This window comes from Crinia signifera, chromosome 2, assembly GCF_055691185.1.
Source record: "Crinia signifera chromosome 2, ASM5569118v1, whole genome shotgun sequence".
Classification (NCBI taxonomy): Eukaryota; Metazoa; Chordata; class Amphibia; order Anura; family Myobatrachidae; genus Crinia; species Crinia signifera.
This window is the reverse complement of record NC_139218.1, coordinates 378,442,010-378,465,591: the sequence shown is the minus strand read 5'-3', so window position 1 is coordinate 378,465,591 and position 23,582 is coordinate 378,442,010. Positions and strand designations below refer to the sequence as shown.

At 49.7% G+C, this 23,582-nt stretch overlaps 1 protein-coding gene across 1 annotated transcript in view; it reads left to right on the top strand.

Moving 5' to 3' along the window:
• Positions 1 to 23,582, top strand: part of LOC146058115 (ferroxidase HEPHL1-like) — a 68,273-nt gene that overhangs the window by 20,755 nt on the left and 23,936 nt on the right. The window contains exons 5-9 of the mRNA XM_083170116.1: positions 6,515 to 6,680; positions 7,569 to 7,708; positions 9,451 to 9,582; positions 18,941 to 19,155; positions 23,323 to 23,473. Of these exons, the coding sequence (XP_083026242.1) occupies positions 6,515 to 6,680; positions 7,569 to 7,708; positions 9,451 to 9,582; positions 18,941 to 19,155; positions 23,323 to 23,473 (804 nt within the window). The remainder of the gene's footprint in view (positions 1 to 6,514; positions 6,681 to 7,568; positions 7,709 to 9,450; positions 9,583 to 18,940; positions 19,156 to 23,322; positions 23,474 to 23,582) is intronic.

Here is a 23,582-nt window from a genome sequence, read left to right as displayed (position 1 = left end):
TTACAATCTTAGGTCTTTGGCACAGCATATTGTAAGATGACATTTTTCAGCAATTTTGGAAATAAAGAAACCCCAAGAGTTTCCCGGGCAACGCCGGGCGGGTCAGCTAGTATAATAATAATAACACTAATATAATAACTAGTGTTTGTCTGCGGGTTCACTAGTGGTGATTACATATGACCAATTGGGTATCACAAATGTTTTATTAATTACTAGTTAAAAGGTTGATACGTTTTGTCATAAAAGGCAATTGCAATTTTTACAAATAAAAAGTGTACAGCCTATTGTAGGACATAAAAATATAGCAATGGGGGGGGGGGGGGGGATCTCACTTGTTCCTAGAAATGCTCTCCAGAAGTCGAGTTGGACAATCTCCCACAAATGAATGGGAAACTGGGATGGCGGGTGTCCATAAACCTGCAGGAGTAGTTCTTGGGACTTGATCCTGATGTTGTAGGACCATAGAATTCAGTCCTTGGTATAATTTCTCCAGGTGTATTGGCAGGTGGTGGTTTCCCTTGAATTTTCCAGTTGGTGTCCAACAGTGGGATTTTCCGGTCGGGTATCCAACAATGGGAAAAGGTGGAACTGGGGAGGGCTGGTTCAAGTGAGAGTCCTTTTTGTAATCCAAAAGTAAATAGGCTGTAGGCACTAGACCTGACGCGTTTCGTCGTCCACAGACAACTTTTTCAAAGGTACCTTTGAAAAAGTTGTCTGTGGACGACGAAACGCGTCAGGTCTAGTGCCTACAGCCTATTTACTTTTGGATTACAAAAAGGACTCTCACTTGAACCAGCCCTCCCCAGTTCCACCTTTTCCCATTGTTGGATACCCGACCGGAAAATCCCACTGTTGGACACCAACTGGAAAATTCAAGGGAAACCACCACCTGCCAATACACCTGGAGAAATTATACCAAGGACTGAATTCTATGGTCCTACAACATCAGGATCAAGTCCCAAGAACTACTCCTGCAGGTTTATGGACACCCGCCATCCCAGTTTCCCATTCATTTGTGGGAGATTGTCCAACTCGACTTCTGGAGAGCATTTCTAGGAACAAGTGAGATCCCCCCCCCCCCCCCCCATTGCTATATTTTTATGTCCTACAATAGGCTGTACACTTTTTATTTGTAAAAATTGCAATTGCCTTTTATGACAAAACGTATCAACCTTTTAACTAGTAATTAATAAAACATTTGTGATACCCAATTGGTCATATGTAATTTTATGTTAGCGCTCCACCATTTGTTTGTTTTCTTGTTCCATATTTTTTGGGGGCTGACCTCCCCACGGTGTGAGCAGCTTGCCAAACAACTCACTCTCAAGCGCCTGTATATACCGCCCCACCTAGGTGGTTCGGTATATATACATTGCTGTCACTAGTGGTGATGTCTGTTATTGCTCAGTGGAACAAAGACAGAGGCACCATCTAATATTGTTATGTATATTTTATATTGTACATGTTTAGGGGCACCGCAACGTTTTCAGTTGGGGGGGTTAGAATTTAATTTTAGCATCCTTAAATCGCTGAATTTTGCCCCCTCAAAAGCAGCTGGACTAAATCCCCATACACACTAGGCGATATTGTTCACAATTCTTTCAATATCTCCTAGTGTGCACGCTCTTGTCAATGACCTCCTCCCTTGTCCAGCATGTCCGGATGAGGACGGTCCGCGTTAATGACGGCCATGCTGCAGCGACACAAATGCATGGTTTTGATCTTGGCTTGTATGATGCGTTGTGTGTGTTTTTGTGCACATCGTGAGGTGTTTTAGGTGGATTATGATCTGATGCGTGGTCCTACGGATCATGAGTGTAAATGGGTTGCTTAATTTGGGCCAAAAGTGTGAAATTTTGCCATGATAGTTTATGTCAATTATTATAAATCAGGGAGGATCCTGAAAATCGGGTCCCCCTCTTGGCCCCCCGGTAAGGTGGGTAACCCTCCCGGATTCCGGTGGTCCCCTCCCCCCCCTCATGTACCTGGTGGCTGAAGCTTTAAATTGCCGCGATTCGCGGCTTTTTTGAGGAAGGGGTGGGGCTAAATATGCAAATTTCACATATTTAGCCCCACCCCCTCATCTGAGACCCGCATATTGCCGTATTTGCATTACTGGGGGCAGGGACTAATGATGTCTCCATCAGGCCCCGCCCCCAGAAGTGATGATGACAGTCTCCTCTCCGTGGTTCTCCCGGAAAGGAGACTGTAAAAGTCGGCAACCCTGGTATAAATTCAACCTGCATAAGCCCCTTTGTTGAAATAATTACTAAAGTCCAGGTTTTTAGAATTGGAGTCAATGGCAAAAGCAACCAAATCAAATTCTACTTATTTATTTAGCACTTTCTAGAAGATAATGTGGAAGATTCTCTAAAACAGAAATGCGGCAAAAAGACAGCCCTTAACGCAAGAGCTGTCTTTTGCCATAATTATCCCATATTTATATGCGATAATTATGTTAGCGGTAGCCGGCGATGTGCGGTGGTAAGGGGGCGCGGATGTTAGAGCATCCCCCCCAATAGCTGGAATTTTATTGGCTGCATTTTCTATGAACCCACACAATAAAAGCCTCTTAGATGCGATTGTTTGCGTCTATGCTTACTTTATTTATATTCTGTATCATTTATAGTCCATTGATGATGAGTATGTAAGATACAAATGATTATTACATTAAAGTCCAGTTAACGTGACATGAGGAGGACTGCAGAGTTTCAAGGTCCACGGAGACGATCTGGTATCAGCGGGCTCAGCCGTAATTTATTGCAGCGTGTGTTACTTGCTGAGTAATGATTGGGGGGGGGGGTAACGATGGTCATATTCCACAGACGTGTCAGATACTAATGGTCTCATGAGTCATCACAAATCAGAGAGTTCACTTTCTTATCTATATCTTGTGCTACTGTTGTATGTGGATGTCAGTATTCAGATTACAGCTACTTTTTCTTTTTTGCCGGCCAAACGCAGGGTGATTGAAAGGCGGTCATCGTTTGGGGGTGGCTCCCGGACGTTTTATGAGAGTGTCAGGGAAAAACACAGGCATGCTCAATGCAATCGATGTGATTATAAATTGTATAAGCACCCTAATGGGGGCTTACAATGCTTAAATGCACCCCCCCCCCCCCCAAGTATAAACGTGAACTCGAAGCGTGGCGAGCGTCGGCGGTACACGTCCTACGACCTTTTCATACCCCCACTATCCACGTCGGCGTGGAGTTGATTTTATAAAGTGTGGCGAGCGCAGCGAGCCACCGAGCCTGAAGCGTCCCCTCCGGGTTCCCTCGCGGGCTTCACAGGTATCCGCGTCTCCTCGCTGGGCGCGCTGCGCTCGCCACGCTTCGGGCTTGGTGGCTCACTGCGCTCGCCACACTTTATGAAATCAACTCCGCGCCGATGTGGATAGTGGAGGTATGAAAAGGTCGGAGGACGCATACCGCCGCCACGCTTCGGGTTCACGTTTATACTTGTGACGGGTGTATGGCATGCAATGCGATGCGATAAAAAATCGGGCGACTAAGTATCGTGGGCGCCGTGCTAGTACACAAGTACCTAAACTTCAAAGATTCTGGGAGAGTACATGAAGACTTCACGGGTAAGAGTGCTAGCCAGAGAGGAGACTGTAAAAGTCGGCAACCCTGGAATAACCCCCTATGTGTGCGCCTAGGTGACAAATACTATATGCAAGGGGCAGCAAGACCCAGGCCCCTCTGTGCCCTCTCAACAGGTCTGAGCCTCCCTTTCTGCGCTACTGCGCAGTGGTACAGAACACAGGGAGATCTGTTGTATTAAAAGACACATTTTGGTGCCATTTGTTCTTGTATTTTCTTGTTTACAGTTTAACTCTTACAGACCTAAGCAAGGTTCCTATAGTCGCTTATATTTGTTTTGGTTTTCTAGGTGAGTGCCCCCAGACACTGGATGATGGGCTGGTTTTTGAGGGTGTACAGAGATTCTTTCTCGATAGGCAATCATGATAATAACTATGAAGCGGCTTGAGGCCCGATGTACAGGGGGCCCGTTAAAAGTGGGCGTGGTCAACAGGAGGGGTGTGGTCACCTCCCTGTAATGAAAAATAAATAACAGGGGGTGTGGGCCATCTGTGGGTGGGCAGTCGGAACAGGCTGCTGCTGCCTCTCTCCCCCCACTTAGCACACGGCACTGAGCAGCGTGTGCTGAGCTGGTGAGAGAGGCTGTGCTGCAGCGGCAGCCTGTCCTCTCTTCTCCCTCTGCTAGGCTTTGTGCAGCGGGGGAGGGGGGCACGGGACCCGAGCCCCTCCATCAGGCCCGGGTTAAAAGTACCCGGTTCCCCCTCTCAACGCCACTGCCGATGCAGACCTGATTGCAAGGCTGTGAATTTACCCAGTGCTTGGTTAAGACACCGCCACACTACAGTAAAATTCTGCCTTGCAAATGAACGTGCTTGCTGTGCCAATGGGTGTGTACGGCTACACATCCATCCGCAGCTGTGCAAATATGTCCAAAAGCCGTCATAACAGGCTCACCATCTGATGATTTAACAGTCATTGCTGGTGCCGCGTAGCCCAGGACTTACTCTGCTGTCCGATGCACATCCGGTCTGGGGCTGAAGCCACACCCCCTACCCTAAAATGCTCAGGCACAATTAGTGTTTTCTGGACACTCCCAGCTTTTTTCTGGTACTCCTGACGTTTTTTTTCAGCACTCCCACTAAATGTCCGGTTTCCACCCCCAGACGCCTACTTCCTGTCAATCAACTTGTGAACGGCGTGCGTAGAGAAATAGTTACAGGATTTGTTTGCAGATTGGCCTCGTGCACGTCTACTGCGAACCGTACGCATATGCAATGTATCAATAATCAGCCTACATGCCAATTCGCAGCAATATGATCAGGTCTGAATGAAGCCCTTTGTCTTTGGGTGCTGGGTCTCAGGGGTGCGGTGGCTAAAAGTTTACAAATTACATTTAACCTGTAAAAAAAACAGTAAATAGCATCAATACGTAATAAATAAACAATAATATTTGCTGGAGAGTTAAGTTCTCTGATCTCTCTGTCATTATTAGACCCATAATCCTGTACTGTGGGTGAAAGGTTTTAGCTTGAGTTAAAAGTTTTTAATGAAGTGAATAACTGTTGGAATGAATCACTAACACCAACATGTGTTGCTAATATTGTGCAACTGTGGAATGTTTCCTGGAACTGGAGGAAGTAACCTCCCTGATTTTCACCTTGTCATACATAGTGGCCCTTATTCTGATTGAGTCGGACGGCTAACAATACATGTATTTGCGCATGTGCAGAGGTGTTTCGTCCAAACACAGCGTGAATTCCGTACAGAAAAGGATCGGTCAGAACAATCCGAACAGGGGGTGGAGAGGGGCGTGAAGGGCTGTTTGGGCTCATTACCATATGCGTACATCCCTGGGCGTACATATGGTAATCCGGCAGTGACGCACGAGTGGGGGGGGGGGGCGGACAGCTGACATAGCCGGATGCCAGCTGCTATCGCACGGAGAAATGTCCGAGTGGTCTGGAGCACTCGGAGCTGTCTGACCACTCGGTCCATCATTCGATGGCTGGCGACCATCGGAGGATGGGGGAGGTTCCCACAGATGGGGTCGTTCGCTCTGCGTCTTACCGCATTCGGACGGTGTGAACGATCCGGTGTGAGCTGCATTACATAATCGGTCGCATGCTAAACATAGTAAATTAATTTAATGTGCTAATATTCCGGTTGGGGAGAATACATTAGAGCATAGTACTGTACACACACTTCTTGTTACAGAGGGGTACATGTATGAAGTAGGGATGGCCATCGACCATCAATGATCAGAAAACATTTATGGTTTATGGCCGATGTTGAATAGTTTTGACATTGATGGGGGAGAACCAGATGGTTTCCCACCATCGATGTCAGGCTTAACTGAATAGTTTAATTTTTCTTTTTTCATCTAGGGGCCGGGACATGGAGCATAGCTCCGCCCCCGACACCTGTGAAGCCCCAGAGGCCAATCTTTCAAAGCAAATGGATGACCATCGATATATAAAAACATTGATGGTCATCCATTGCATACTTATACACTATCGATGGTCTGTTTCACTTTTGCCATCGATGGCAACCATCGATGGCAAAGGCAACGATGGCCATCCCTAGTATGAAGCTTGGAGAAGTGGTATCTATACCCCATAAAGAATGTTATGTGCAAGGTGATAATGAACTAGCCAATCAGCTACAATATGTAAATTCACAGCTAGTAGCTGATTGGCTGGTGCATTATCACTTTATGGGGAGAGATACCACTTCTCCAAGCTACACATATTTACCCCAGAATCTCAGATTGTGCCCAAATGCTATGTGCAATAACATAGCAGGGGACTGCCTGAGAAATCAGGAGTCTCCCGCCACTTGCAGGAGGGTAGGCCAGCATGATGGTTATTATATGTGTTTTATACCGTGTTTCCTTACATACATAGCCGGAATTTTATGACATTATGTGTATGTATAAAACATGTGTCTCCTTACATTCCTTACATTCGTAGCTGGAATGATGGGCCTGTACAATGTGGGAACCTGTGGAAATTCTCCCAGCGTTCTGAAGCCGGAATCTGTAAGAAAATACTTTATCGCTGCAGAGACGTCCGTCTGGAATTATGCCCCAGGGAACACGGACAGATTCACTAACCTGGCTCTAGACACTCCAGGGAGGTAATCCTACATATTAAATGTTTTATGCTTTCCAAACGGTAAGGGTTATTTAATAAGCCCCGCGGTTCCCCCCCAAAAAATGCACATAATTTTTTGGGGGTTCTCCTTCCCAATAAGCAAAATCCAGGGCTTATGGATAATTTTGTTATTTGTAGGTTGTTTACAGGTCTCAGAAAGCATGCCCCTACATTAAAGGGCTGCTGGCACCAGAAGGGCTGCCGAGAGAGGGTTAGGGTAGGTACTAATTACCCGGGCCCGGGCTTACTGGAGTTCCTGGAGGGGGCCCTGGTCCCCCCCTATACCTTCCCATTCCCTCCCTCCTGGGCAGCAGCGACTCACTGACAACAAGAGAGCTCATGCTGAGCATAGCACATGCTGTAGGTGGGACCTGCTGCTGCTGAGGGGGGGGAGAATACCAACATTCCCCATTTGACTTTAGACTGCTTTTTCACCCCCCCCCCCCCCCCCCAAATTTTACCAGGGTCCTCTCGGCTGCCCTGTGCACCAGATGAAGATGCCCCCCCCCCCAAATAAATAAATAAATGTAATAGGATGAGAGAATCAGAAAGTGAGAGATTTGGTAAAAAAATCTCCAGGTTTTTTTTTAAAGCGGCAAACATTTACACGGCAACACCAGTGTACATGATTGCCGCTTTAAAAAAAAAAACCTGGAGATTTCTTACCAAATCTAACTTCGAAAGAGGAACGGTTGTGCACCACTAGTACAATGTCCACTGTGTATGAGCTAAATGCGCTCAGAAGTATTAGGATATAGGATCTACCCAACGACCAGACTAAGACCTCTATGGGGTGAAGTGCATCGGGTGAAATCCAAACCAGATTAGGATTTCAGAAATTATAAATAATTTCATGTGTTCTGTCTTTCAGTAACTCAGCGACCTTTTTTACAAAGAGCAGCGACCGGATCGGGGGATCTTATGTGAAAGTTCGATATACAGAGTATACAGATGAATCATTCAGTACTAAGAAGACCCGAACTGCAGCCGAGGAACATCTTGGAATACTGGGTATATACCACTCTTTCTATGTAATATATACAGGGTCTTCTATTAACATGGTGAACGGTACAACACATATGGGTAAAGGCAGATAGTAATATAATATAGACTAGCTGGGATTAACCATTTCAGTTATTAAGTTATTAGTGAGTTCGGTGTAAAGGCTTTGGACCCGATTTCACCCGATTATCGGCAGATTGGGCTAAGAAATCCTGTGAGATCAGCCCAAATAGCATGTGTCTGATATCCGATCCTGTGCACATCGGATCGGACCCAGAGATCATACGTGCTGCAGGTATGATCTCTGTGTTGGACCCCCTCCCGGTGGTAGGTAGCGGGGATCGTATGTAATACATTGCATGCCTAAGGGCCACATACAATGTATCGCATGCGATCCTGACACCTGGGAGGAACCCGGGTGGCTCAAGTGGAACTGGAAGTCTATGGGAGCCTCAACTGTCAACATATTAAATATAATGAGCAGCTCCTCCAACACCCCGAGGAGGTGGCTACCCAATGTTGTTTTTGGGATGTCGCCAGTAGCCCTGATCCCCAGAATTCCATTGTCCAGTTTTATAATCACAAGTTGGGTTTCCAATTTTCCTTCTGGTATCAATGTTGCTATTCCAGGACTTCTGGGTACACAACATGTTTTGTCTTCCAATCTCTATTTCTGTCTGGGTTATGGTATAAACAGTGAACACCAATGGCCGACATGCACAAGGTCAACAGAAATAAGGATGACCAGAGCAAAAGGTTGACACGGTAATGAAAAGGTCAACATAAGTTTTTTATTTGTTTTGCTTGGGTGTCAGTTTGTAGATTTTATCAGTTTGACTGCAAATAATGACACCATGCTGCGGGCCGGGCGCCTCATTCCGCTACCCCTGTGCTCAGCACACTTTACCGCTCCCAGTCAGAGTCCACGTGAACAGTGAAGTAAAAAAAAAAAAGAAACAAATTCAAAACTCCATCAACTTTTTCATGTGCCGCGTCAACCTTTTATCTGTCAACATTGTGCATGTCCGACCATATGCTGTCGACCTATCGACATTCTATCTAGTTATGTTAGTTCATTGATTTATGGTTATTACAGGTCATTCTCTGGCTCCCTGGGTCACAGTTCTATCCAGCTTACACCAACGGGAGGTCCAGCTGGGACCCCCAACTCCCTTCTATTTCTTCTGGGATCCAATGTTACCACTTTGGGAGGTTTTCTTCCAAATCCATCCAGTGGAAGAATGTGAGGTCCGACTGGAACTCGGTATTTGGTCGGTGGGTTGACAGCGTCTAAGTCGACATTCAATAAGTCAGACTCTTGAAAAGCTCCAATGGTTCCTATGCTATAACACCCCCGGCCTATCAATCGGGTAGATATTCCACCACCGAGAGCAGGGTGACTCTGCCCTGGAAACCCTTTATATCAGGAAATCCAAGGTGCTGCTGATTACACCTGGTATTCTGCTACTGCTACCAAAACCTGGTCTGGATCCTCCACATTACTTTCATTTGGGGGAATGCTGACTGCCACAATATATACATAATTTTCACTTTTATATATACTGTATGAATGTTATGGAGGCAGCCATCTCATGATGCTGCAAATCAAACACCATGCCCCCAACTCTTGTCCTCAGGTTTTCTTAAACAAATGTCAGTAAGTATGACACATGCAAGTTAATTGGAGTAAATAATATTATATGTTTTATTCACTTTGCAACAAACTGTTGATTGTTACCGTTTACGTTTAGGCCCAGTCATCAAAGCTGAAGTTGGCGACACCATCTTGGTTATGTTTTCCAATATGGCTGACAGAAACTACAGTATGATGCCCCATGGGGTGTCATTCAGCAAAGATTCAGAAGGGGCGCCATATGTAGATGGTAAGTCACCACAATTATACTGGTATTGTGTAAGAATAAGAAATAAACATAGTTTATATTAAGCTGGTAAGTGTTAGCTGATTTCTACAGTACGGTTACTACGGTAATGTATTATATAAATGCAGTTGGATCATCTTGTGTAAGGCCTCATATCCACCAGGGTCAGTTCTGTATATTAATACAACATATAAATTGTCCTGAAGGGTTTATTTATTTTAGTCACCTCCCAGCGGCGTAGCTACGTTTTGGGCGCCCCCCCCGCCGTTAGGGGGGGCGCCCCCCCGCCGCCCATTCAAACCCCCCCCCCCAATCCCCCGCAGCCTTACCTTTTGCGCTGGTCCCGGCGGCTCCGTTCTTCTGCTGAGGACCACCACAAAATGGCCGCCCCCATACAGCAGACAGTTTCAGAGAACAGTGTGCTATATGGGGGCGGCCATTTTGTGGTGGTCCTCAGCAGAAGAACGGAGCCGCCGGGACCAGCGAAATAGGTAAGCCTGCGGGGGATTGGGGGGAGGTGTAACTATAGCACCGCAGCCCCCGACGCCCCCATATGCACAGCGCCCCCCTGCGGTGGCGGCGGTGCTATAGTTACGCCAGTGTCACCCCCATAGATGTGTTGTCATTCGTATATTTTAATGTTGCACTTTACTAAGGGCTATGTCATGTCATGTCACGGAGTAACTTGGTAGAGCTGAGCATCTTTATATGTAAATTTTTCCGTAAAATACATCTTCTTGGCCAAGGGATTTGGATGTGAATATGATGCACAACCGGCTTCTCCTGATTCAATTGTAATATTCTGTGTGCGACTGCAGCTGTATCTGCATACTAAGAGGGGTATTCAATCCGGCATCACGACTGTCAGGCTAGCCCGACAGCCTTGACCCGGTCCCGTTCTCGCCCAGCTCGACGTCAGCTCGGCAGGCGGGATTCAATGTTCCGCCTGCCGAGCGCTGAAAAGGGGGCGTGGCCATGAGATGCGTCCGGAAATCGTTCCCTGCCGTTCTTGGCATAACGTGCCCGAATGCTGGTAAAATCAGGCACGTTCTGCCGAGATACCTGTTCAATGCTGTCGGAGAAGCTATTCCCTGTCGGGAATAGCAGAGGGAGATTGAATACCCCCCAAAATGTTACAGGAAAAAAAGACACTGATACTATAACATAGCATTTTATATGCAGATACAGCTGCAGTCGCGCACGCATGTGCTTCCTATGCCCAGGGCTATTTTTCAGTAGGCTCCAGCAGGAACTGAGGCCCTTATTCTAGTTCACTATTTCTTAGATGGATAAAACCATGTGCACTGCAGGGGGGGCAGATTTAAAATGTGCAGAGAGAATTAGATTTGGGTGAGTCATTTTGTTTCTGTGCAGGGTAAATACTGACTGCTTTATTTTTACACTGCAATATAGATCTCACTTTGAAGTAAAACCCCACCCAAATCTAATTATCTCTGCACAAGTAACACCTGCCCCACCTGCAGTGAACATGGTTTTGTCCATCTAAGAAATATTTTGTCAGGAAGAGTGAACTAGAATAAGGGCCTCAGTTCCTGCTGGAGCCTGCTGAAAACCTGCCTATACCCATCGGTTTGCGAAAAAGCACTTTCACGGCAAAAGACACACAAAAAGACACTTGGCTCTACAGTCACATGGTGCTCACGTCACGTGTTATGTGAATTGTGACGTGTAGCATATTGAGGATAGATGTATGTGGGCACATTTGTGTGTGTGAATTGCTCTGGTGTTTGCACTGCTAATGTAAGTGAATAAAAGGCCTTCAGTGAGGAGCTACAGGAGTAAGCTCATAGGATGGATCTGATCGGACAATTTGAGCCGACGTGCCTACCATCCACTGAGGCATGGAGGGAGAATATAATTGTAGGGGCCGGACTTATTTATTTATTTATTTATTTACAGGTTCTTATATAGCGCAGCAGATTCCGTTGCGCTTTACAATAGTAGACAGTGATAAAACAAACTGGGTAACAACATACAGACTTGGAGGTAGGAGGGCCCTGCTGCAAGCTTACAATCTATAGGGATATAGGGGGAAACACAAGGACAGGCACCAGTAATACCATAGCAGTCCCACCAAGTTACAAGTCCAGAAGGGTAGCTATATAATACATAAGTGCCTCAGAGGGTTATGCATGTAGAACTTAAACATTATAGGCTTGCCTGAAGAGGTGAGTTTTCAGGGAACGCTTGAATGTTTGGAGGCTATTGGAGAGTCTTATTGTGCGTGGAAGGGCATTCCATAGGATGGGAGCAGCCCGATGAAAGTCCTGTAATAGTGAATGGGAGCTGGTGATCCGTGCAGAAGAGAGACGCAGATCTTGTGCAGAGCGGAGTGGTCGAGATGGGAGATATTTTGTGATAAGTAGAGAGATATATGCTGGTGCAGTATGGTTAATAGCTTTATAAGTTAGTAGAAGTGTTTTGTATTGAATACGGTAAGATACAGGTAACCAATGGAGGGACTTGAGGCAAAGCCTAGAGGTAGGCCTTCCCTGACAGGGTTTGTAGGGAGCTGATTAGTGGGGAAGTTATAGAAGGGGTTTCAAAAGAAAGGGTCATAGTGGGAGGGGTTTAACAGGGTGTTGGAGGGGTTTATAAGCAGGGTTCAGGCGGGAAAAGGGGACACTGGGAGTTTTTACAGCAGCTTGCAGCTTCCATGGCTTCCCCAGGCGCTGCTGACTTGGAGGTATCCGCTGCGCTGGCTGCGCTTAGGGAAGCAGCGGGCACCAGAGGGGCGGAATGGCTGCAGCAGCAGATGTCCGGTCTGCTGGGGGGACTGGGAGCAGCGGCGCAAGAGGCTGCTCCAGCGGGCGCACGGCCTCGGAGGTCCCGGCCTCCGGAGCGCTTCAGCCCATCTGTGTCCCCCAGGGTTCAGCGCCGTTCACGGAGCCCCGTCAGGGACCCTCCAGGCCGGGCTGCGGGACGGGCACCTTCCGCCCGCAGGACCCGGTCTGGGAGGAATCCGGCCAGGAGGCGGAACTCTCCGCGAGGGGGGGATCCACCCCCCGTGCAAGAAGATCCGGCGGTGCGGGGTACGGGACCTGGAGCGGTGGGGCATGCGGAACATGCTGCTGCCCGGCGCGCGGTGGGCCGTGCCAGGGGGGCAGAAGAGCGTGCAGATGGGAGCAGGACTGGTGTCCGGAACGAGCAGCGCCTAGCGGGCTCCGCCTCCGATGATGTCACGCCGGCTGGCGCTGTCCCTGATGGTCGTGATGCCAGGGGAAGCGGGATGCCACCTACAGTGGGTGATGGAGAGGTACCTGGTCCTTCCACTGATGTCGTGGCTCGTCGGGACGCTGGAACTGCGGCTGCTGGGTCCACAGCCCCCAGGCAGCCTGGTGAGTCTGTCTCTATGTCTGTTAATACCTTAGCGCAGAGTCGGGGGGGGGGGGGGGGTCAGCCCTCCAGGGGGAGATGAGCAGAGGTTTTACTGATTTATTGAGTGGTTTTGCAGATTGGTTGGCTGGTTTGCGGCAGGGGGCGGGGCCGTCCCCGGCGGCGGCGTGGGTTCCGCAGAATGCGAGCACGCCAGTTAGCAGTAGTGTGCCAGTTAGCAGTGGGGTGCCGGTGGGCAGTAGTGTGCCAGTTAGCAGTAGTGTGTCAGTTAGCAGTGGGGTGCCTGTGGCCAGTAGTGTAACAGTTAGCAGTAGTGTAGGGGCTCAAGGGAGCAGTGGGGAGACACAGGAGGAGGTAGGGAGGCTCAGTGACACTGCGAAAGGGGAGGTGTATGTCTGTTTTGAGGGGCCTTTGGGGGCCCACTTAAAGCAGGAAGTGAAGGAGAGGATTTGGAAAGGGGAGTATGTTGATATATTTTCATTGCTCCCTTTGGAGCGTTTTAATCTGGATAGGCCCCGTAAGGAGGAGAAGAAAGAGAAGGAGGAGCGGCGGCGGTATCGGCTGATACCGCGGTCGTTCACGAACTGGTTGCAAGCATTTGCTATTTTGGCTAGTGTGATTGGGGAAAAAGCACCTGAAAATTGTTCGGCTTTGTTTTGTTACATGGATGCGGTAGGGGAGGCGTACCGGGTTTATGGGGGCCTGGCCTGGCTGCGGTACGATGAGCAGTTTAGGCAGAGGAAGGTGGTGCGTCCCAATTTGCGCTGGGACCATAAGGACATTGCTTTGTGGTTAAAGGTTACGGCGCCCATCAAAATGGGGCAGCCCTTTCGTGGGGATGGGGGGGGGGCCGAGAGAGGCTACAAATGGTACGGCCATGCAGAAGGGACTCTGTTTTGCCTTCAACGACGGGTCGTGCCGGTTTGGGGCAAAATGTAAATTTAAGCATGAATGTTCCTCGTGTGGGGGTACCCATGGTGCAAATAAATGCTTTAGGGGGAAGTCACGGGATGGTACTTCAAAAGGGGGAGACGCCGGTGCGGCTGGAAAGGATGCTGGGGTATCTGCGTAGATACCCTGATCAGCGGACAGCCGCGTTGTTGGAAGAGGGTTTTAGGGAAGGTTTCAAGATACCTTCCGGGGTGCGGGTTTCAGGGGTTTTTAAGAGGAATTTGAAGTCCGCAAGGGATCACCCTGAGGTGGTTCAGGACAAACTGTTTAAGGAGGTGCAGCTGGGCCGGATGGCGGGGCCTTTTGTGTCGCCACCATGGCCGGATTTGATAGTTTCACCGTTGGGGGTGGTGCCTAAAAAGGAGGCGAACAAGTTTCGCCTTATACACCATCTGTCTTTTCCGAAGGGGGCGTCGGTCAATGATGGCATTGACCCTGACATCTGTTCGGTGGTTTATACATCTTTTGACGCGGCTGTTCAGTGGGTAAAGCGGTTTGGGAAAGGGGCCCGGTTGGCAAAAACTGATATTGAATCGGCTTTTCGTTTGCTGCCGGTTCACCCAACCAGTTTGCGTTTGTTAGGTTGTTGTTGGAACGAGGAGTTTTTTGTTGATCAGTGTTTACCGATGGGTTGCTCCTTGTCGTGCGCTTACTTTGAGGCCTTTAGTTCCTTTTTGGAGTGGGTGGTTAAGGATGTCTCCGGGTGCAGTTCAGTGATTCATTACCTGGATGATTTCTTATGTATTGGTCCGGGGGGGGGCCGGGGTCTGTGACTTGTTGTTAAGGACGGTCGAAAGGGTGGCGGCGGACTTTGGGGTCCCGCTGGCGCCTGGTAAAACAGAGGGCCCTGCTACTGTGATCAGTTTTTTGGGTATTGTCATTGACACCGAGAATATGGAGTGCCGTTTGCCCGAGGATAAATTGCTGGGGCTGAAGGCTGAGGTGGGGAGGGCATTGCTGTTGAAGAAAATTAGATTGCGGGAGTTACAGTCCTTGCTGGGTAAATTGAATTTCGCATGTCGCATTATGCCTATGGGCCGCATATTCAGCAGGAGGCTGGCGGCAGCGACAGCGGGGGTGGTTCTTCCTCATCATTTTGTCAGACTGGGCAGAGAATTGAAAGGGGACTTGCGAGTCTGGGCAGCATTTTTGGAGGCTTTTAATGGCAGAGCGTTGTGGATGTCAGACGCGTGTGTGGCCACGGAGCTAGACCTCTTCACGGACGCGGCTGGGAGTGTCGGTTTTGGGGCGTATTTCCAAGGACATTGGTGCGCGGGCCGGTGGCCGGAGTCTTGGGTACAGAGAGGCATGGTGAAAAACCTGGCATTGTTGGAGTTGTTTCCTATTCTAGTTGCAGTGGTGATTTGGGGGGAGTTGTTCCGCAACAGGAAGGTATGTTTTCATTGTGATAACTTAGGAGTCGTCATGGCCATCAACCAATTGTCGGCATCTTCCCCGCCGGTGGTCACTATTTTGCAGCAGTTAGTGTTGGAATGTTTGGCGTTGAATTTGTGGGTGGTGGCGAGGCATGTCCCTGGTGTCTCTAACGGTGTTGCGGATTCTTTGTCTCCTTCACAGTGGGAGCGTTTTCAGGATTTGGCGCCAGACGCGGACAGGGAGGGGACCGCGTGCCCGAGCCGGCTCTGGGATCTGCTGGACGGGTAGTTGACCAGCTCATCAGGGAATCTCTGGCCCCGAACACATGGTCGGCGTATAATCAGGACTGGCGGAATTGGTTGGAATGGCGTGAGGTAGCAGGTTTGCCGGAGGATGATGATGAGTTGGCTGTCCTGTTATATATTGGCCATTGTAAGGAGGTTGGTTGGTCAGTTGCAAAAATTACTCGCTGCATGGCGGGTTTGGCTTTTGGGTTTCGTTCATGTGGTAGGTCTGATGTCACAAAGAATTTTCTGATTTCGCAAGCATTGAAGGGGTGGAGGAGAGGTCATGTGGTCCAGGATCAGAGAAGGCCGGTTTCTTTTCAGTTATTGCAGAGTATGGGCAAGAAGTTAGGGGCGGTTTGCAGCTCCAATTTTGAGGAAAGGTTGTTTGGTGTAGCCTTTTCTCTTGCGTTTTTCGGGGCATTGCGGATAGGGGAGCTTGTGAGTCCAAGCGTGTCCAGGCCGGGGGGCTTGTTAGAAGAGGATGTGGATTTATACTCGGATAGGTTGGAGCTGTTGGTTAGGAGGTCAAAGACGGATCAGTTGGGAAGGGGGAAGAGGGTGGTCCTCTTCTCTGTACCAGGGTCGGATATGTGCCCGGTGGCACGACTAAGGAAGTTTAGGGAAATCAGAGTTGGCAGTGGAGGTGATCCTTTGTTGTTGCATGCAAATGGGTCTTTTCTGTCGCGATTCCAGTTCATAAGTGTGTTCAGGGCAGTGCTGCGGACATTGGGCCTAAAGGGGGAGGAATATGCTGGTCACTCTTTCCGGATTGGGGCCGCAACTGGAGGCTGCTAGGATGGGGTTTGGTGATGAGTTGATTAAGCGTATTGGGCGTTGGGAGTCGTCTCGTTTTCGTTCTTATGTTCGCTTAGGGGATTGTTGATGTTTGATTGCGTGTTTTTTTCTGTTTTAGGGCAGCCTCCGTGCCTGATTTGGATTTTAGGACATTCATATGTCTTTTGGGGAGCGTTACGGGCTGATGTGAGACCGAATGGCCGCCAGCTGGGTTTGGCTAGAGAGGAGGCGTTGGTCCGCTGGCTGGGGAAGCGCGGTATGGTATGGAGCGGAGTATTGCGGGAGTTCCACCGCTTTGTTCGGCTCGATAGGGCACCCGATATATTGGTTTTACACGTTGGGGGAAATGACCTTGGGGGCAGACCATTTAGGGAACTGATACGGGATATCAAGTTTGATCTCCTGCGTTTGTGGGCTATGTTTCCTGAGGTGATCACGGTATGGTCGGATATTGTGCCACGTCAATTTTGGAGGGATGCAAGGTCGGCTGACAAGATCAATAAGGCAAGGATTAAGGTCAACAGGGCGATTGGGCGTTTTATGGCCAGGAATGGGGCAGTGGTGGTGAGGCACAGGGAGCTTGAATCCGGTGCTGGTGCGTTTTGGAGAGGGGACGGTGTACATCTGAATGCTGTAGGGATAGATATTTGGTCTTTGGGACTACAAGAGGGAGTGGAAACAGCGGTCCGGATGTGGGGGGGGCGCACGGGGTTAAGGGATTAATCCCGTGCTTAGTGGCGGAGGGGGGTCCTCGAGGTTAGTGGCATTGAGGCTTAATTATGTGGCGGGGAGGGCCCCATGAGGGGGCTGGACTCCCCTGGGTGAGGTTAAGTAATGAGCACTGGGTGTTGACAATTGGTGCCCCCGAGCCAATCGCTATCGGCTGGGGGTAAGAACTCCTGGAAGTGCTTGAATGTGTGGATAGGTTTATTGGGGCCTCGGGGACCACCTCCGTTGGGAATGTTTTTGGTTATTGTTAAAATTGTATTGTTTTAATAAAGATGGCCGCTGTGGCCAATTTTATCCAACAGGAGGTGTTGTGTCATTTTTGGGTAAGCGGGGTCAAGGAAGTATGGGTCACAGCGATTAGACAATACCCTGTCATGTAGGGGCCGGACTTGAGGCAAAGCCTAGAGGTAGGCCTTCCCTGACAGGGTTTGTAGGGAGCTGATTAGTGGGGAAGTTATAGAAGGGGTTTCAAAAGAAAGGGTCATAGTGGGAGGGGTTTAACAGGGTGTTGGAGGGGTTTATAAGCAGGGTTCAGGCGGGAAAAGGGGGACACTGGGAGTTTTTACAGCAGCTCCCACCCACCCTCCCTGTTTTATAGGGGTTAGATAGATGATTGTAATATTATGTCCTTTTTGTCACAGTGGCCTGTGCGGAGGGGGGTCCTCGAGGTTAGTGGCATTGAGGCTTAATTATGTGGCGGGGAGGGCCCCATGAGGGGGCTGGACTCCCCTGGGTGAGGTTAAGTAATGAGCACTGGGTGTTGACAATTGGTGCCCCCGAGCCAATCGCTATCGGCTGGGGGTAAGAACTCCTGGAAGTGCTTGAATGTGTGGATAGGTTTATTGGGGCCTCGGGGACCACCTCCGTTGGGAATGTTTTTGGTTATTGTTAAAATTGTATTGTTTTAATAAAGATGGCCGCTGTGGCCAATTTTATCCAACAGGAGGTGTTGTGTCATTTTTGGGTAAGCGAGGTCAAGGAAGTATGGGTCACAGCGATTAGACAATACCCTGTCAAGTGCCCGAGCCCGAATCATGGCGAGGGGACGCGGTACACTTAGACGGTGTCCATGTCGACCTTTGTCATACGTATTTTCTTTGTATTATTTCAGTAATTTGTAGCATTTACACTAGTTTGGGAGGCACCATAAGCAATGCCTCCCACTAGCTAGTGTAAAGGGATGAAGTGGGGGGTGGGGCTTGGGACAAAATAGCCCCACCCCCCAAGCCCTGGGACAAAATAGCCCATTAAAAATAACAGCGAAAGTGGCACTGCTAGGGGTGCTTCATTGACAGGGGCTGCTCTGACTGGTCTTCAGATCCAGGTGCTGTCCAATCACAGCAGCCCCCTCAATTATGCTTCTGGAAGTGCTGCTTTTACCTGGCTCTCCCCACCCCTGTCGCATGTACCCAGCTCCTGTGACCCAGTTCCCAGCTCCCTGCCAAGGCTATCCCCTCTCTTTTGGTGCGGTGAGGGTTTATGATATTTTTTTCCAGGCAGCGAAGGCAGCAGCGGGGGGTGTGAGTGGACTTTGGATATCTGCGGCAACTGGGGGTGGGGGGGTACGGGTGTCGACAACGGTGGGCTTGCAGGGGGGGTGCAGTGGTGGCTGTGACAGTGCCTCTCTGTGCACAGCCACCACCGTACGTCACTGCTTTTGACTGTCGACCTTTGGACCCTGTCTACCTTCTGACTGTCGACCTTTTCACCCTGTCGACCTTTTGACTGTCGAGCATTAGTGGTTGACCATATGACTCTAGACCGAGACATTGTAGATCTCAAATTCCATAACCCAGTAGTACAGTGGGAGGGTCAATTTAATACACATTCGTGGTCCTATGGTCATAATTGTGTTTCTGTGTAAGGTGCCCATGAGAAAAAAGGATCTCACGTAAAACCAGGCGACACCTTCACCTACACCTGGAGAGTCCTAGAAGAAGATGGACCTACCGACAGTGACCCGAATTGCCTGACTTACCTCTACTACTCAGCAGCGGACCCAGTAAAGGACACCAACTCCGGGCTGGTGGGCCCTCTGCTGGTCTGTAGAAGGGGTGCGCTCCTCTCTGACAACACACAGGTATTTTAACTCAAGGAACACGTTCTGCGTTGTAGACCTTATGCACACACCCATCCTTTGTCATTCATTGCGTCGACACAAGCATTAGGTTGACAATGGCTAGGTCAAAAGGTCGCCTCCAGTTTTTCACTTTTTTTGTGCCGACAGGCGGTATTTCGTGCCCTACCATCCACTACAGCATGGAGGGAGAATATAATAGTGTGCCAGGGGCGGATTGGGAATTAAAACCAGCCCGGGAAAAATCTTGAAGCAGCCCTAAGAGGGGGGGAGTGTTGTTGCGCGCCGGAGGCGCGCCCGAATTTTTAGGGGGTGTGGCCTATCAATATGGGGGTGTGGCCTATTCCAACAAGGCCACGCCCAATTTCTGCCGCTGTGAGGGCATGGCTAGTGGCTCTCTTAGCTGCTGGCTATGTCCCCAGCCCCTCAGGCTGCAGAATAGGCGCATGCGTACAGCGTTTATTCTACAGCCTGTGGGGCTGGGGAGATAGAGATGGGGGGGGGGGGGGGGTGACAGGGGGTCTCCCAACACAGTAGAGTGGCAGGGTGGAAGAGGATGCAGGGAGGGAGGGGGGGATGGAGGGTGCCGTAGAATGCTGGGAGGGGAGATGCAGAGTGGCTGAGAACGAAGGGAGTGAGGACTTACACAGGGTGGCACAGGACGCAGAGTGTGAGGGGGCATGGTGGCACAGGATGCAGGGTAGGAGGGGGGATGCAGAGTGGCAGGGGATGCAGGGAGGGGAGTCACAAAGTGGTGGAGGAGACAGTGATGCCCATTATAGATATGCCATACACCGTGATGCCCATTATACATATGCCACACATCCTGATGCCATTATACATATGCCGCACACCGTGATGCCCATTATACATATGCCGCACACCCTGATGCCCATTATAGATATGCCGCACACCCTGATGCCATTATACATATGCCGCACACCCTGATGCCATTATACATATGCCGCACACCGTGATGCCCATTATACATATGCCGCACACCGTGATGCCCATTATACATATGCCGCACACCGTGATGCCCATTATACATATGCCTCACACCGTGATGCCCATTATACATATGCCTCACACCGTGATGCCCATTATACATATGCCGCACACCCTGATGCCATTATACATATGCCGCACACCGTGATGCCCATTATACATATGCCACACACCGTGATGCCATTATACATATGCCTCACACCGTGATGCCCATTATACATATGCCACACACCGTGATGCCCATTACACATATGCCACACACCGTGATGCCCATTACACATATGCCTCACACCGTGATGCCCATTATACATATGCCGCACACCCTGATGCCATTATACATATGCTGCACACCGTGATGCCCATTATACTTGTGCCGCACACCGTGATGCCCATTATACATATGCCACACACCGTGATACTCCATTATACATATGCCGCACACCGTGATGCTCCATTATACATATGCCACACACCGTGATGCCATTATACATATGTCACACACCGTGATGCCCATTATACATATGCCGCACACCGTGATGCCCATTATACATATGCCACACACCGTGATGCTCCATTATACATATGCCCCACACCGTGATGCTCCATTATACATATGCCACACACCGTGATGCCCATTATACATATGCCGCACACTGTGATGCCCATTATACATATGCCGCACACTGTGATGCTCCATTATACATATGCCCATTATACATATGCCACACGCCGTGATGCCCATTATACATATGCCGCACACCCTGATGCCCATTATACATATGCCCACACCGTGATGTCCATTATACATATGCCCCACACCGTGATGTCCATTATACATATGCCCCACACCGTGATGCCCATTATACATATGCCACACACCGTGATACTCCATTATACATATGCCACACACCGTGATGCCCATTATACATATGCCGCACACTGTGATGCCCATTATACATATGCCACACCGTGATGCTCCATTATACATATGCCACACGCCGTGATGCCCATTATACATATGCCGCACACCCTGATGCCCATTATACATATGCCCACACCGTGATGTCCATTATACATATGCCCCACACCGTGATGTCCATTATACATATGCCCCACACCGTGATGTCCATTATACATATGCCTCACAGTATGAACCTCTCTCTCACACTTTAGTTACCTTAAAATCAAGCTGGCTGGCACTTCATCTACTTCTTCCTTTCATTAGATGTGTGCTCCCGTGTAGCTCCGCCCCCTTCCACTCGTGTAGCCCCGCCCCTCAACTCCGTGTTGCTCCGCCCCCTTTCCAGTCCCTGCTGTCATGACTGATGACACATGAAAGTGGGTTGGAAGAAGCCAGGGAGAGAGCTCTGTGCTGCCGGCGCTGCTGCCTCTAATGTAGTGTGACAGTGTACTGGCAGCCGGCAGCTACAGAGTCTGAGGACAGAAGCGGCCGGGGATGTACAGCAGGGAGAGAGCCTCCCTGCGCAACCATCCTCACAGTGAGTGCTTGCCACACACAGAACCGCGGGAGCAGCTGCGTGCGGTCGCACATGCGCACCAGCACTCCCGCGGCCATTTTTATTTCTGTAATAGCCGAGGCTGCCCGCAGCCATATTTGTTTGGGGCACAGTGCTGCGGCCACGGACGCCCGTTAACCGCAGAGATGGCGGTCTGCGGCCCCGCCAATGGGGTGAGCGGCCTTTTAGTGACTATTAGGGGCCGGCCCACCGGGAAATGGCCCGGTTTCCCGGTGGTCCAATCCGCCCCTGTAGTGTGCCCACAGCATGTTGAGCGGATGCGGTACACTTTGACGGTGTCTATGTTGAAAAACTCATGTTGACCTTTTTGACTGTTGACCTAGCCATTGTCGACCAATGCTTGTGTCTACCTTCCAACCCTGGCCCCCTTGAGGCACGTCGACCTATTTTATGTTTTGACATAAGCTGTGTCGACCTTCTGTAGTCGACCAAATACATGTCGATGTAATAATGGTCAACCCAATGACCCATATTCTCCTTTGTCACCTTCTTACAGCTGGATTGCTTCTATTATGGGGCCAAAGCTAATTGCCGCTTTAAATCTTATGACTATATTGCTGGGATTGCTCTGACTCCCGCAATCGAGGCTATAACACTTGGCCCCATAAGCGAAGTCGATCTTCCATACAATGTCCGTATTATTTCTTATCTTCTCCTCTGAAATATTTCACAAAGGTCCTATAATGCCGGTAGCTTAGTGTTCTCAGGGGTCTGTGCTCTGAGTGATACTGAACATGACAGGCATAGCGCAATGGGGGTTATTCTGGTTGATTCGTAAGGCTGAAAATTCACAGCCTTGCGAGTCCACCAAACCCGCCTTGCGAATGGTGGCCTGGCCATCACCCATCCGCAAGGGCGATTTGCTCGCAGGGCACAGTAACATCCACTCGCAGCCTTAAGGGATCCTCCCACCAGTCCCGGTGCAAGCCCTTTCACTGGCAAAATGGAGGGGGGGATTGGGGGTGCCGCTCACCTGGAAGGGGGGGTGCGGCCAATCCAGCACCCACCAGCTCCAGCGCCCAGTCCACCGGGGGCAGGGTGCGAACAGCCTCCTGGCGGCTCAATTGCTCCACGGGGGAGGGGTGTGCGCCGTGATCTGGGTTCTTCTGCTCCACGGGGGTGGGAGGTGCGGCAGACCCGCCGCTCACCTGCTCCAGCCAGGGGGGTGTTGCTGCATCTGCACCAGCTCCACTGGGATGGGGGTAATGTTGGTAAGTCAGGGCGTGCAGGTGTGAGGATGATGTCACTTCATGCCGCCATCCAGTGGCCGGCGCCCCAGGCAGTTGCCTAAAGCTGCCTAGTGGTGGTGCCGGCCCACCCTCCCACATCATTTGATGGTCGGCGAACCTTGAATGATGGCAAAGGCGCACGCATATAAAAGTGACTCTCAAGTCACTTATATATGCGTGGACGCTGGGGAGGAAGTGGGCGGACAGCTGACATCCGGTGATGTCCACTGAAAGCGCCCCCCCCCCCCCCCGCGCGTGTCATCGTTCCATTACCATACGAACGCCCATGAGATGCTAGACGTTCCCATATGCAAATGGAACAGCCATGTGCTCCTGTCTGCAATAAATATACATGTAACCTTTTACTACTGAATTATTTTATTGTTGTTTTTCAGGCGCAGATCGAAAATGAGTATTTTCTGCTATTTACGGTCTTTGATGAAAATTTAAGCTGGTACTTGGATGAAAATCTGGAGAAGTTTTCTACGGACCCACCGACCGATTATGCGACCGATGAGGAATTTCAGGAATCAAACAAAATGCACGGTAACACCCTGCGGTCATATATTACCCAGTGTATACATGCAATATCATCTGACCTTATACAATACGGTCCCATCTGCCCAGCATATTGACCAACTCCCTATGACCTGGA